At 37.7% G+C, this 15,750-nt stretch overlaps 2 protein-coding genes across 2 annotated transcripts; both read left to right on the top strand.

Annotated features, from left to right (window-relative positions):
* The first annotated feature begins 894 nt into the window (after positions 1–894).
* LOC118798295 (cytadherence high molecular weight protein 3-like) lies at positions 895–6,449 on the top strand. Its single transcript, XM_036557713.1, has 5 exons — positions 895–975; positions 1,726–1,790; positions 3,052–3,167; positions 4,414–4,695; positions 6,356–6,449. Exons 3-5 carry the CDS (start codon positions 3,053–3,055, stop codon positions 6,373–6,375), a joined length of 417 nt encoding a protein of 138 aa, XP_036413606.1. The 5' UTR covers positions 895–975; positions 1,726–1,790; position 3,052; the 3' UTR covers positions 6,376–6,449.
* An 868-nt stretch (positions 6,450–7,317) lies between these two features.
* Positions 7,318–15,379, top strand: LOC118798160 (LITAF domain-containing protein-like). The gene is made up of 4 exons (XM_036557517.1): positions 7,318–7,458; positions 10,701–10,868; positions 14,390–14,522; positions 14,616–15,379. Exons 2-4 carry the CDS (start codon positions 10,748–10,750, stop codon positions 14,719–14,721), a joined length of 360 nt encoding a protein of 119 aa, XP_036413410.1. The 5' UTR covers positions 7,318–7,458; positions 10,701–10,747; the 3' UTR covers positions 14,722–15,379.
* Positions 15,380–15,750: the final 371 nt, after the last annotated feature.

Here is a 15,750-nt window from a genome sequence, read left to right as displayed (position 1 = left end):
CACAGCTGGTTTCCTGATACGTTTAATCTGCAACGAGAAACTGTCAAGAAGTCAGTTCCTCGTTTGCCAGTTTCTTATTTGAATCTTCCTGTTCCACCTTAAATGGTGCAGGAGTTACATGATGGCGTCTCAGGCACCATTTAAGGCGGAACAGGAAAATTCAAACAATAAACTGTGAACGAAAAGTGACTTCAGCCTTGTAAAAAGTCGAACTTTGAGAGACATTTTCAAGAAGCTTTTCTACTTTTGAGGAAATGTTTCCTGCGAGAGATATGAGAAAAGCAGCTATAGCAGAGCTGAAGCTTAAAGCAGAACAAAGTAAGGCGTTTTCGTTTATGTTTTTTAGCCAGTACTAGCACATCAGCACATACTGAGACATATTTACAGCCAGGATGGTAAAATGAACATAAAATGTTGAGGCTCCCGAAGTGGTTAGATTTTTATTGAAAGGACAAAATGGCTCTTCTTAACATTTGGGTGGCCGACACCTGGTTTAAGCCAACAACACCAATTACTGCATGTGTGGTTTATATACTGATTTAAGATCACTTTCATAAAGGGTGCCAATAACTCTGGAATGGACTGTAAGTAGAATTTGCTTATTGGGATTACTGACAGATTGTTAATCCAATCAGTGCATTATTTAATAGTTAGCTTTTTGAGTGTATTTTCTTTCTCATGTCTGACAGTTTCATGTACAATGATAACACACTGTAGAAACGTAACAGCGTGGACGTCATTTGAAGTCAGACCTGTTGATTAGTGAACTGTTGCTTCGTTGTATTAATTAGAGTATTTACTGGACTTCAAACTGAGTCAAACTGCACTGTAAAAAAAATGTTTTAAATTATTATAGTTTATATTTTTCTTTATCTCAGACCTCCAGGACAACCTCTGAGTCCTCAACACCCCAGCTGTGTACAGCAGGGGGGCTTCCCTCAGCCAAGTCTCCAACCACAGCAGGCTGTTGTTGAGGTAAAGCCCCGTGAGGATGGGTTTATATTAGTGTTCAAACAATATGACAACTTTGTGACCAATACCGATTTTAAAGCACTAAAAATTCTGACAAATGACATTATTGGTCTATTTAATTTTATATTTATTTTGTAGATTTAAATTTTACACTCCAATAATTTTAGTTAAATAGTGCTTTACTGACTGATAAAAGTACTGACTTTGAATTGTTAAATAACGCCAACAGTTTGTCACAGTCACATTTCCGAAACTCTAATAAACATAAAATAATATAAACATTACAGAGCAGTGAGTGCAGTTCAGACCAACAGTTTCCAGCTCATCTCTTCAGCCAGCGCTGCTGATTCTGTCTGCTAAATTAAAACAGAATCAGAATCTCTGCAATCCTTATTTCCCTCGTTCAATCACGATGTAAATGGGACCTGCAACGTCATTAAGCCAACTAAACAATAACTTGATTCGTTGCCATCAATTTTTTTATTATCGGTGTTATTGATAAAGTCGATTATTTCTCGCAGCTGGAGTTCTCTGTAGAGGAAGTGTGAACTTTTTCACTTACAAAACAAAAACATGGAATTTGAGCTGGAGAATTAATGGCTAGAACAAATGCTTAACTGCTTTCCTGGCATTCACTTCCCTGTGTAAAAGCAGTGAGAGAAACCTGTTCTGGAATGCTGCTAGAGCCCATTCCGCTTCTGCATGTATCTGTTCATCTACCACACAGTCGACTTTACCTCTGTTTACTTACAGTCTCCCGTCAGCTCTGAGAAGGGAAGCATCATCACCACACAAACAATTCAATACTCAAACATCAGGTATGTCAGTGTTTTCAGGTGTGTTACCCAACACCATACCCACCCCATACCCACGTTACCCAACACCGTATCCCCATCCCCCCATTACACAACACCATACCCACCCCATACCCACGTTACCCAACACCGTATCCCCATCCCCCATTACACACCATACCCACCCCATAACCACATTACCCAACACCATACCCACCCCATAACCACATTACCCAACACCGTATCCCCATCCCCACATTACCCAACACCATACCCACCCCATAACCACATTACCCAACACCGTACCCACCCATAACCACATTACCCAACACCGTATCCCCATCCCCACATTACCCAACACCATACCAAATCTCCACATTACTCAACACCATACCCATCCCATACCCACATTACCCAACACTGTACCACATCTCCACATTACCTGACACCATACCTCATCCTCACATTGCTGAACACCGTACCCCATCCCCACATACCCAACACCATACCTCCTATAACAGTGTACCCCAGCTCCACATTAGCCAACACTGTACCCTCCTTCCCCACATTACCCAACACTGCACCCATCCCCAGATTACCCAAAATGGTACAAACCCCATACCCAAATTACCTAACACTGTACCCCATCATATTACCCCAACATTGTACCCAACCCCAAATTACCCAAAGATACCCATCCCATGACCACATTACCCAAGACTGTACCCACACCATCCTCAAATTAACCGACTACCCTAACACAGTTTCAGCTGCTTTTGAAAATGCAGCTCCACACCATAAAGCAAAGATAAACTAAAGCTGGCTTTACACAGTGAACCTTATGTGCAGCTAGTTGCAAGTTGTGAGTTGCTTGCAAATTAATTTCTCTTCAACTTAAGAATTTCATGGTGCAATATCAATCATCATCATCTCCTGGGTCATAGAAGGTGCTGGAGCCTATCTCAACTAAAGCTGCATGAAAGTTTCACCATGTAAAGCCAGCCTAATCTTTTTGAAGAGATTACAGTTGCTATTTTGTTGTTCCAAAAAAAGTGTATGGGGTCTGCAAGATATCAGTTATTCATGTGTTTGAATTAATTTATTGAAAATTAATTGTACGCATACATCGTGGTCTGCGTGTAGAAGTCTTAATATCGCACACATTCACATTTGTATTGCAACAGCAGCAGCTGGATCATATGGTAGACTGTGGAACTAAACCCCTTTCTTATTCAGCAGCTCTGAAATATAAAATAGTGTGAGTCTTCTGTTTTCTCTTCTACAGTATGGAGAACACATCTTCTCCATCATATGCTCCCCAACAGTGTGGGTACCCACCTCCTCCACCATACTCACCTCCGACCTTCCAATCACCCAACTACACACAACAAGTAGCAGCAGGTCTGCACACCCACCTCCAGCACTCATATAATAACACCTAGTAAAAATGAAGCTGTGGTCACAATTACACATCTCAATTCAGAAACAAAAAAATGAATAACTAGAATTTTCTTGTTTCGGTCAGAAATAATTATTCTCATTTAGATAAAAGTGCTGCACTTTTTTTTCGTTGAAGCAATCTTTAAAATTTTTATGATTTTTAGACATGAAGCACCTTATAAAACTGGCGTGTAACTCACTCACTCATGTTTAGCAGGCTAAACATCCAAGAGGGCAGCATTAAGCAGTCAAATAGCTTTTGATGCTTCATAAAAGCAGCGCTTCGCATGATAACATCCTGTCCTGTTTTATATTTTAGGTTGAATGTAAGTTTAAACTACACGTTTTGTTATTTCATGTATTTTTGAATGTAAATTTATTTTTAAATGCTTTATATCTTTTCATTTCAACATTTATGGATGGGCACTTCAGATAAATTTGATATTCAAATTTGTAGGGTATTTTTAGAAAAATATTTAGGATTCTTTAGGCTACAGACTACCATACATGTCAGATGGACTTACGCACTGTCCAAAAAAGTACCAATTTTTACCATTACTGTACTACATTAAACTCAGAATCCACAGTAGGTGACAAGTGGCTAGAGATTTACATGAAAGGACTGCTAATCTGAATTAATTAAGATAAACAAACAAATGCTGTGTTTTACCGTGTGTGAAGATACTTAGTTGCACTGTAATTTATTTCACCAAAACAGCAAATTTATGAAGAGTTAGTTTGCTGATACAAAAGCTGATAAATTCACTGGGGTTTCAAGTTTTATTCCATTACATTTTATGAGTACATTGTAAAATGAGTTGAGCTTGTTGTTCAGCTGCGCTTTTCTGTGATGGTAGCCTTTAGGCGGTGAAGTAGTTTTCTGTGCTTCCCGCTTTGGACTGACCCAAAACGTAAGAAACAGGCTCTACAGTGCCCTCTGGTGGAGAACAGATTTCAGACATCTCATTCATTCATTCATCCATCATCTTATCCTCCTGGAATATTCAGACATCTCCTGGTCCTTAAATATGAGAACATGTAACATCAGAAAAATAATCTTAATTTCTTATCAAAAATTCGAATTTACTATGGTAATTATTCTTTTTACATTTTAATTGTTCTAATTTTCATGACTATTCAAAAATTCCAGATCTTATCCAGTCAAATATAACACTGATGTGAGTGCTTTTCTTTTACGACTCCTCAGGGGTGGTTCAACAAAATCTTGCAGTCCAGCCCACACCTCAGCCTGCAGTGATTCAACAGCCAGCTCAACCTGCCGTAATCCAGGCTTCAAATGCCGCAATGATGTTTGAAGCTGGGGTTTCATCTCCTGTAATCCAATCTGCTGCTCAACCACCAGTTATGCTTCAGCAACAGGTCGTAATGCAGCCCGGAGGTCTACCCGCTGTTGCCCAGCCCCTAGGTGCGATCCAGCCTATGGTTCAGCCAAGGATGATCTACCAAACTCCAGCAGCAAACACAGTGGGTGAGTATTCATCATGGGCAGTGCTAGGGTCAGTGGACTTAGCCCAGGAGGTATGTTTATGAAATAAGGTCCACTTTGTTTGCAGCATGTTTATGTATATGACCTTCGCATCACTGTTAACTGGAAACCGAATCAGGCTTTACAGGACTGAACAGTAACTTGTACAGTAACAAAGATGTCAATACCTCAGTTCTACCACACTTATACAGTAACACAGAGATTCATACCCCAGCACATGTGCTGAGTTATCCATTCTTGAGTTCTACCACACTTATACAGTAACACAGAAATCTATACCTATGTTCTACCACAGTTATACAACAACAGACATCCTTACCTTAGTTCTACCACACTTATACGGTAACATAGCGTGGCACGGCTGGGTAAGGGGCCGACGCACACTGACTGGGAAACCCAACGAGAGCTTAGAGACACACACACAGACAACCACGCGAGTGATCCAAAGGTGCTTTATTTACACGTGACCGCAAAACCAAAACGTAAATGGGGTTTACTCAATATGGAGTCCCTGAGGCCTGCTCTCTTCAGGCCTTCTCTCAGTCTCTCTGGCGTATATGGCTACCAGGAAGGCATCCTTCTACCACACGTATACAGTAACACGAATATCTATACCTGAGTTTACCACACTTACACAATATACACATAAACAACCATACCTGAGTTTTACCACACATATACAGTAACACAGACAGGTAGTTGTTTTAACCCTCTTTTGGCTGAAGCTCCTATTTTTTGCTAATTTGTCACATGTAAGTATTTCAGATCATCCAACTAATTTAATATAAGATAAAGACAAGATGAATAAACACAAAATGCAGCATTCCATTTATGGAAGATAATGATTTATTCAAAACCTGTATCACCCATGTGACAAAGTGATTGCCCCCTAAACCTAATAACTGACGGTGCCATCCTTGGCAGTAACAACTGCAATCAAGAGTCTTTTACATCGCCATGGAGGAATTTTGGCCCACTCTTCTTTGCAGAATTATTTTAATTCAACTGGAGGGTTTTCGAGCATGAACTGCATTTTTATGGTCTTGCATCAGCATGTCAGGACTTTGACTCAGCCACTCCAAAACCTTAATTTTGTTTCTTTTGAGCCATTCAGAGATGGATTTGCTTGTGTGCTACAGATCATTATTCTGCTATATAACTCAAGTGCACTTGGGCTTTAGGTTACAAACTGACAGGTGGACATTCTTGTTCAGGATTTACTTACAGAGAGCAGAATTTGCAATGATCCCATCAGTTATGACCAGTTGTCCAGATCCTGCAGTAGTAAAGCAGCCCCAGACCATCACACTACCACCACCATGTTTGACTGAATTTGATTAACTGGTTGATTTAGTACCTGGGGGCGGGTGGTTGGATGGCTGGGGGGTGTGGGGGGGCACTTACTTTTTCACATAGGGCCAACAAGGGATGAACAGCATTTTTCCTTCAATAAATGAAATCATCATTTAAAAACATGAAGCATTTTGTGTTTATTTGGGTTATGTTTGTCTAATATTAAAAGCAGTCTGATGATCCGGAACATTCAATTCAAATATCAAAAAAAGAAATTAGGAAGGGGCAAATATTTTTCACAGCATTGTACATAACTTACTGTGCTATTTTTTCTTCTGTTACTTTGCAGTATATCGCCAGTTATTCTGATTCCATTCTCCACCTGGGTGGCTCCGTCCAGAAGAACCTGGGAGAACCTAAAGAACACGAAATCACCAGCCTTTGAGCCTTAAACATATATGAAATATATCTATGAAGTATATTGAGTGTCACAGATCTTCTGAACGTGTATTCGCTATGAAAAAAATAATCTCTATAAAGAGACTTTTATTTTGAGGACTTGATAACTTTGGATTGTTTTGTATTAATAAGAGATTTTCTTGGTTTTCTTCTGATTTTCTTTCGTAGAGTTTTTTGGATATATACAAGGTAGAAAATGTTTAAATGTGCTACATGGAATGTTTCCCATTTCTACATTGTTAATATGCAGATATGTTTAAATAATGCTGACTTAAGAAAGTGTGTAACCCAATGTAATTGTTCAAGAAACTGAATATCCAGTTTCTTTCTAATTATAGATGTGATCTCTATAGTTAAGCCTGCACAAATAAAGAAGAGAAAAAGAAGGATACCAGTATTCAATTTCAATCAAGTTGTACTTGAGTAAAGTACAAATCTTACAAAATAACACTTAAGTATAGTAAAAACACAAATACAAATATTTTCTTTCACTGGAAACAGAGATTGTTGTATCAAAACTTTGCAAATCCATTTTGCCTTCTTCCATTTCTTTTTTTCCCCACTCATTTCAAAACACCAGCTGGTATTTACAGTACATCATGAATGAACATTTATATTGTCAGAAAATTACTTGGAATAAAATCTGTTAATTACCTGTTAAGGGAACATACTTTAACTTAAATTAACAGGTAGGAATGTTTTCACCTCTTGCGAAACTCATCATTCTGGAGACACAAGGTTGTCACATATTTGCCCTGAGAGAAATAATATGCGGTCTGGGAGGGCCTGTTTGAGGGCCTGGGAGGCATCCTGTTCCTGTAACCATCATTTCAAAGGCAGCGGTAGTATTACTCTACTTTCAGAGTCTTAAGCCTGTTTTCCATCTCTTGCTTTCTCTTTCCATTTTCTCTCATAGTAGTGGGGTGTTGGCTGTATTGTACTTAGTCTGAGGGTAACGCTCAAGGGAGAATCATCCAGCCTTCTTCAGTACAGGTAAGGAAGGTGTTTCTGTGTGGTTTTGAAAAAGACTTTATACCATGCAAAAATGGACAAAAAAGTGATTTTAGTTAGAAAATGCATTGCTCTAACAGCTCTAATAAAAAGTCATTGCTGCTGTGATTTAGAGGAAACCCAAATGTAAATGAACTCATTTCAAAATACCAGCTGGCTTTTGCAATACAACATGAATTGACTGACAGAAGTTGTCAAAAATCATGTTACATTAACTGAACCCCTTAAATGGCCAGGCCCTACCGGTGAGCCCAAAGTTTTATTACATACTTATATTACCTAAAAAATATCTCTGCCAGTTTGCACTGTAGTCCATGTAATTACTAAATAATAAGCCTTTGTAGGTAATAAGTTTTTAAGGGGTTGAAATAACAGCTAAGAATGTTTTTACTTCTTGTGAAACGCTTCATAATACGAAATGAACAAAAATGTCATCAGGTTTTCATTAGAAAATGCATTGTTTTTCTAAAACTTAATAATAAGTAGGTGCTGCTATGATATTATGGTGTGAAGCTGAATGTAAACTGCAGTTTGGAGTTACTTGCAGTGTTTGGACTCATTGAGAAAATATTAATGATTAAAGAAATTTGGAGAGGGTATTCTTTTTAGCGGAATCCTTTTAAAAAGTTAATCAAATAGATCAAAAAAGTGGATTAGGATCCTGAAGCAATACTATTGTGGTTACTTTTTTAATGCTTAACTGTCTGCAATTAAAAAAACACCTTCTATAAACTATTATCAAACTGATGAATTGACAGAGAAACGCTAGATATTCAAGGCTGTGACAGTGTTCATTTCAAGCAAACACTACACATTATATAACTGTACATGTAATCAACTTGTTTGTAATTTATCTTTATGTACATTCTTTTTACTCTTTCATTCAAACTGACAGACAATGCACAGCAGATAAATGTAGACCAGGGGCCATATTTCAGAAACTTTCTGTTTTTGTCTTAAGATCTGACAGGTCAAGATAAGATTTTTCCCTAAATCGTATTACAGAAGCAACCTGAATCTTGATTTAGGAATCTTAAGCATCTTATCTCAAATTAGGAAATGTTCACCTGTTCAATCAATGTTGACAATCAACTGTGATGTCTGTTACCTAGCAGCCGATCATACACACAAAGCTGAAATGCAAACACGTAATCAAAATAATCGTTAGTTAGACAGACAGCTACAGTTACTGATGTAAATACAGTCAAACTAAAGCACAATAAACCTGAATTTAAGAATATTATCCTCCTAATAAACAGCCACAGGTTCAGCTCTGTCTTCTAATTATTCACTAACACTGTAATATTATTCACTATCACTATATTTCATTTTTTATCAACATTAACACGTTAACATTAATAAGGAGGAATGGTGGAGACCGTAATGTCTGGGATTTTTTAAATGTTGTTAGGAAAAAAACTTAAAAGGTCAAAGCACCGTTTTCAGTGTAGATAAATGTAACGTCACTATACTAGTTACAGTGAACTGTGCTGTCTGGCACTGCATAAAACAATAGAAACACGGTTAAAACAGAAGTTAAGACCATCTGGGGTCTTAGAGTTTGGACAGTATTTAGGAAATCTTGTCTAGCTAGGATGTTTCTGTAATACAGTTTTCTTATCTGGAGTTTAAGGTTATGAACTTAAGAACTGTTGTTCTGCAATAGCTGCAGTCCTAAATTCAGTCCTAACTTGTCATGGTGACTAAACAGATAAGATTTCAGAACTAGCAAGTTCCTGTAATACAGGCCCAACTTACAAAACAATCACATTAACCACATACAACTGTAAATCTACACTCTCATTCCAAAAAAAAAAAAATGGGCCAAGCCCAAAATGGCAAAATTAGCTTTTAATGATCTTCACAAATCATTAAACAAATAGAGAAAGTAAGTTAGTATGGGAGAGCTTTTCCCCTTGATCTCTTTAAATGGTGAAGCCTTGTGGGTAAACTTGCAGACAAACTCTTTTTACAGAAAGAAGAGTCAATACTGTTTGGCTCAGCACTGATGGCTTCAAACAGTTAAAAAACATCGCCAAGCTAGTTTTAGCTTAATGTGAGCCCAAATATTCTCTATCTCTAGGGTTTAAATCTGGACTCTCACATGAAGTGCGTGATATCTCTATAGGCTAATATTGAGGCTGAGATTAGTTTGCATGCAGGAAGTAGATAAATGAAAAGGTGTGTACAGTCACCTCTGTTCATAGTCACATGCACTCAGCTTCACCTCAACAACCTGTACTTCCCCATTCACGAGCCACTTCGGTTACTCACGCACTGTCACTTCGTAACAAGTTGCTTTGTAGTCCATTAGGTTCAATTAAATCATCTGTTGGCAGGACAAAGTAAAATTAGGCCTGACTGGCTCAATAGGGTGACAAATGCCAGCCTGTTCAATCTGTAGATTCCCATTTGTCCAAAAGTGCATGTGTATATGTAACAATACAGATTTTACAACACAGTATATTGTGTTTTCAATATAGATGTTAAAAACAAATGTTAAGTCATTTTTCTTTTATTTTGTCGGCAAAAGTCTAACATTTTAGGAATAGAACAGTGTCCACCATTTTAGTTCATGGCAGTATGTCTCATGTCACGAATATTTTTAATAGCCTGAAATGTAACTGTACTTAATTTATGGCAAGTAATGTCTCACAACCCCCATATTGGAAAAAAAAAATCTCACAAATCCAAAATGGCAACATTTCAGGAGAAGGAAAATGTTTTGTTTTGTTTTGTTTTTTTACCCAATTTTCACCCCAATTAATTTGTTGCCAATTCTAGTCATTAGTTAGGTCTTCCTATATCACGCAATGCTACCGGGCTAAAGGGTAGTACACGCTTCTTCCAAGACACATGAAGCCCCACTGCATCTTGTCAAACTGCTGCTAGCACATCATTCTACAGCTCAACATGCTTGGAGGAGAATTCTGACTGCAATTTCTGTTGGCTTGCATCACACTGAGTAAATGGTGGGGTCACAGAAGGCTTTGGCATCTCAGGGGATCAATCTCACAATCTCCTGACCAACACTTTGTATTTGTCCAATCATGAAGTGTTCCCATAACATAAAGGCCAACTGGCCAACAAGAGATACAACACTTCGCTCAGAAAAGATACAACTATTTGTCTGTTCCTCTGCTACACATTGAGAACCTGTGTTTTTGAACGCAAGCTGACCAATCTGATTTTGGGAGTTATTATTAGCTTTTGTTTTTTCGCAGGTGCACCAGAACTAGTGTAGACTACTGTCTCCACTCCTGTATACAACATGGCTATGATATTTCAACCTATGCCTGAACCTATAGTAGTGGTTCAGCCTGCAATGGTCCAGCCTGCCGTGATCCAGCCCATATCCCAACCTATAATCCAGCAGCCCCCAGGCCCTGTGGGTGAGTTTTCAACACAGCACGTTTCTCTGTGTGTGTGTGTGTGCGTGTGTGCGTGTGTAGTTTTTTTTAATGGATCTTGCACTCATCGATATTGGGTCTTGCAGCACTCAGCTATATACGACCTCAATATACAGTGTGGTCAAAAGTTTACATACACTTATCATGGACATGTCATGGCAATATTGGGCTTTCTTTGATTTATTTGAACTTTTCTATTTTGGGGGCAAAATAAATGTAGAACATACACTTTTAATAGAAAAAAGCAAGAATTTGGTGCACAAGTTGTTGTTTTTTTGGAGGGGGGGTGTTCTGAAATCGATACAGGGTGAAAAATATACATACAATACACCTAACATTTGGTTAAATGTCCCTTGTGTCTTGACTAGGCGCTTTTGGTAGCCACCAACAAGCTTCTGGCAGAATTCTAGATGCATATCTGACCACTCTTCTTGGCAGCATTGGTAGAGTTCAATTAAATTTGTTGGCTTCCTGGCCTGGACCTGACTTTTAGGCAGACGTTGAAGTCAGAACTTTGGAAAGGCCATTCCAACAGCTTAATGTAGGTCTGCTTTATCTATTCCACAAGCAGTTCTGAAGTGTGTTTGGGGTCACTGTCCTGTTGGAACACCTAACTGTGTCCAAGTTTCAACTGTCTAGCTGATGGTTTGAGGTTATGTTGAAGAATTCTAAGACAGTCCTCATCCATTCACTTTGTGCAATGCACTGGTTCCACTGGCAGCAAAATCCCAGAGCATGATGGTACTGCCACCATTGCTTTACAACTGGCACAATGTTCTTGGCATCAAATACCTCACCTTAACTCATTCAAACGTACCTCTGGTCATTGTGGCCAAATAACTCAGTCATCTCACCTGACATTACAAATTTCTCCAGAAGGTTTTACTTTATCCACGTGGTCAGCTTCAAACTTTAGTCGGACTTGAACGTGTCAGTTTTGGAGAAGGGGATTCTTTCTTGAATGGCAGTCTCTCAGTCCATGATGATGTGAAACTCGCTTGACAGTGACACTGGTGTTCCAACACCTTAATGGCAGTTCACGGCAGGCCTTGGTGGCTCTTGGGTTGTTCCTGTCCTTCCAAACTAATTTCCTCTGAGCAGCGTGTGGACAATTTGGGTCTTCTTCCAGACCTGGGCAACATGGCTACACCTCATAATAACTTGTACTTACATACAATTATTCAAACTGATGATCTTGGAATTTGCAGCTGTTTAGAAATGGCTCCAAGAGACATTTCTGACATTCCAATCATCTTTCTCAGATCTGCACTGAGCTTCTTGGACTTTGTCACTGCACTGTGTGTTGGTCAACCCAATGAGTGCTGTCAAACAAACCCTTTTTATGTGGGCACAGAGACCATACCAGCTGTACTCAATCGTGATCACTAACAGGAAGTAAAGAGCCCTTGGCAAGTTAAAAAACATTTTGGAACTTTCAGCACCAGGAAATTAATAATCTAAGTGGTTGTTTGTATATTTTTGACCCTGAATGTATAATTTCGACCCAGTATTGATTGGTTTCTGAAATGTTTTACATATAAATGTATTTCCAGCATGCAGTTGTGTAAACATTGCTATGGTGATAACTTTTCACGTCATTTTGTGATTGACAGACAGTTTTGTCTCCTTTATTTATTTAAGCCAAGAGAATGACAGAAAACAATCCTGGTGCGCATTATGACCTTATATTTTGTAACAATATTGGTATTTATTGAATTGATTTATTGTCAATATCTAAAAATAATTTGCATGATGATTTCTAGTTTAAAAAATTGTGATTTATTGATTACATCGTACCTCCCCTTCTGACCACCCCTCAAACAAATACATGTGGTCTGCTGCAGCTTTGATCAACTTATATCTATTTTAAACGTATATGCTTTTTTAACATTAACGGTTGAAGAAGTTATAAAACTACATATTAAATTACATACAAGTGCATTCAGGAGCTGCTTCTATTGCAGATTTATGTCGACATGCATGCTAACAGCCCTCCCTGCTGGAGGAACTTCAGATTGAAAGAGATTTGCAAAGCCATGTTCACACACTAGACATGTTAGAACACTGTTTCCAAAAAAGGTGGGACGCTGTGCAAAATGTAAATAAAAACAAAACGCAATGATGTGCAAATCATTTAAACCCAACATTTAAAAGGAAATAGTACAAAGAAAACATAAGAAATGTCAAAACTGAAAAATATTACTGTGTTTTGAAAACCATATGTCCATTCTGAATTTGTTGCCAGCAACACATCTCAAGAAAGTTGGAACAAGGGCAACAAAAGACTGGTAAAGTTGTGTAATGCTAAAAAAAAACTTGTGCAACATAATTAATTAGCTTAATTGGCAACAGGTCAGTAACATGGTAAAAAGAGCATTCTAAAGAGGCAGAAGTAAAGACAGGGAGGGCTTCACCACTAGTGCAACAATTAAAAAATAACGTTTAAAAAAGAGATGAAGCCTTTCACGAGACTGTCAATCATATATATGATTAAGTATGTTTCATTAGAGTTAGTAATACGATATAGTCAGATCTCCAGGTCTCAATCTTAAAAGGTGTAAAACATCTTTTTGCTGAATATTGTTTCTATCGGTAAATTAATGATGTGCATTTGGGTGTAATATAATAAAAAATGATCATTTTTAGTATATACGCACACAAATGTTAACTATTCAGAGCAGTGCTGTTACACATACTCTTTTATCATTTACACTGAGAAACAAATAGTGGGACAGTGAAGTACAATTGGTCATAATTATGACCATAAGGCAAAAACACCATCTTTTATTTCTGGATAACAGTTTTCAGCAATGTATTTCTGCACAACATATATGGTGTACAGAATACATTTTTTTGGTTCTTTAGTCCTTCAGTTTTTAGCTGTATATAAATAATGGGCAACTAGATTTAAGGTAAACACATAATACAAATAAAAACAAAAAATACAAATACTACTTTAAAACAAACAATTGCCAAGTAGTTTTTGTGCTAAATATAATACATAAACAGTCAACTGAGCTACAAACCAAACCAAAACTGAACTGTTTACAGCTGTGTGTCAGTGGTGTTCCATAAACACAAAATGTCAATAAACAAAAAACACTGACTAGCCCATAATTACTGAAATCTCTTTTTATCTTTCTGGTCAATGTGGCTAAAATGCTGGTAGCTTCACGTGTCACAAAAAGACTGTGTCTATTATGCTACTTTCATACTAATGTATGAAATATTAAGTGATTTTAAAAACTGAAATACATAATAAGGATGCAGTCTTTGTAATTTTGTAATTTTCTACATACAATGTGGCTTTGAAACTAAAGTGGCAGTGGACTGTTTTTTAAATGAAATAATTTTCCTGTTGCTGCTAATGTGCACATTTTACGCTTGAATTACATATTAATATTCGTACTCTGTTTGGCGCAGGAATGGTAGGACAACCCATCTGCTTTTGGTTTGACAAATATGCATTTCTCTAACCTGAAATGTAAAATGTGCATTTGTAGTAATGAGGCCCCCTTTGAAAGACAGACCTGGGAGGATGAAGTGTACTTGCTGCCATCAGGAAATGGTCACAGTCACCAGAGCTGTCAATGGAGTTCTTACCTGGACTATCTTTGGAACCCTCTTAGTCTGCGGGTGAGACAACCTGACACACACACTCACATAAATACACACCTCCCTCACAACTCACATACAGACCTTTACGGTTCCTCTGTTGTCTCTCTGCAGGATCTGGCCGTTCTGCCTGATTCCATTCTGTGTGAAATCCTGTAAGGATATAGAACACAGCTGTCCCAACTGCCAAAATGTTGTCCACATTCACAAACGCATGTGAGAATCTCCACACAAGAGAACCTGAAGAACCTAGAGAAGATTATTAACTGCAATATGAAATAAGGACAGAATGTGCTGGTTAATAATGAGTAAATGAATCTGTATGCAGTCTTTGGCAAAAAATTTAACAGTGATTCAGTAATCCACTACTGGCACTGCAATTTAGTCTAAGACTAGGCTTACTCCATGTGTGGGAAGCCAGCCCGTAAAGTTTTTCCTTTAACTTAAGTTTTTCCTTAACTTCTTTAAACTCGTGGATAGTTTATGTACATTTTGTGTATTTTTGTAACTCTCATGCAAATCCACCCAACAGTCCACTATAAAACAGTAAAAGCATTTTGGATGTGTTGTTTTGGAGAACAGATAGGTTTTTGTGAATTTTGGAACTACAAATTCTGTCTGGCTGGCTCAAGCAACTGAGGAAAAACTGTAATAACCTTTACATTCATAGAACAGCCACTAGAACTGATGAACATTAAAATTTCAGAAATCATCATTTACCAGACAGAGAATAGGGAAGTACAGTAAAAGATTCCTCTCTGTTTGCTTCTAGGTGATTGTTCCTAACCTTTGAAGTGTAGATATCACTATAATATCTAATATCATTATAATGATAATGTACATATTAAACAAACAAGAGTGTGCCCACTCTTAAATTAAAATAATTTTGTGTACAGTCCTTGTCTTGTGGAACATCCTTACAGATGCCTATAGATTTTATATTGTATATTCAGTAACACTTTATCTGATACCTACAAACAGTGCTGTGAAAAAGTATTTGTTCCATTTTTGCTAATTTGTCAGATTTACATGTTTCAGATCATCCAACTAATTTCAATGTAAGATAAAGACAATAAAAGTAAACACAAAATGCAGCTTTTAAAATGACCATTACATTTACTGAAAATCACCCATAAAAAAAAAAAAAGTAACTGAAAAAACATGAAAAAGTAACTGCCCCTAAACCTGATAACTGCTTGTGCCACCCTTGGCCAAACAATGTCAATCAAACATTTGCGTCTTGAGTCTT

Source organism: Colossoma macropomum, unplaced genomic scaffold (genome assembly GCF_904425465.1).
Source record: "Colossoma macropomum unplaced genomic scaffold, Colossoma_macropomum, whole genome shotgun sequence".
Taxonomy (NCBI): domain Eukaryota; kingdom Metazoa; phylum Chordata; class Actinopteri; order Characiformes; family Serrasalmidae; genus Colossoma; species Colossoma macropomum.
This window is presented reverse-complemented; position numbering and strand designations above follow the sequence as displayed.

Coding starts and splice junctions, on each gene's coding strand:
- LOC118798295 (XM_036557713.1), top strand. CDS start 3,053: ATGGAGAACACATCTTCTCCATCATATGCTCCCCAACAGTGTGGGTAC. Junction 3,168..4,413: donor CACACAACAAGTAGCAGCAG/GTCTGCACACCC, acceptor ACGACTCCTCAG/GGGTGGTTCAACAAAATCTT. Junction 4,696..6,355: donor TCCAGCAGCAAACACAGTGG/GTGAGTATTCAT, acceptor GTTACTTTGCAG/TATATCGCCAGTTATTCTGA.
- LOC118798160 (XM_036557517.1), top strand. CDS start 10,748: ATGGCTATGATATTTCAACCTATGCCTGAACCTATAGTAGTGGTTCAG. Junction 10,869..14,389: donor GCAGCCCCCAGGCCCTGTGG/GTGAGTTTTCAA, acceptor GTGCATTTGTAG/TAATGAGGCCCCCTTTGAAA. Junction 14,523..14,615: donor GGAACCCTCTTAGTCTGCGG/GTGAGACAACCT, acceptor GTCTCTCTGCAG/GATCTGGCCGTTCTGCCTGA.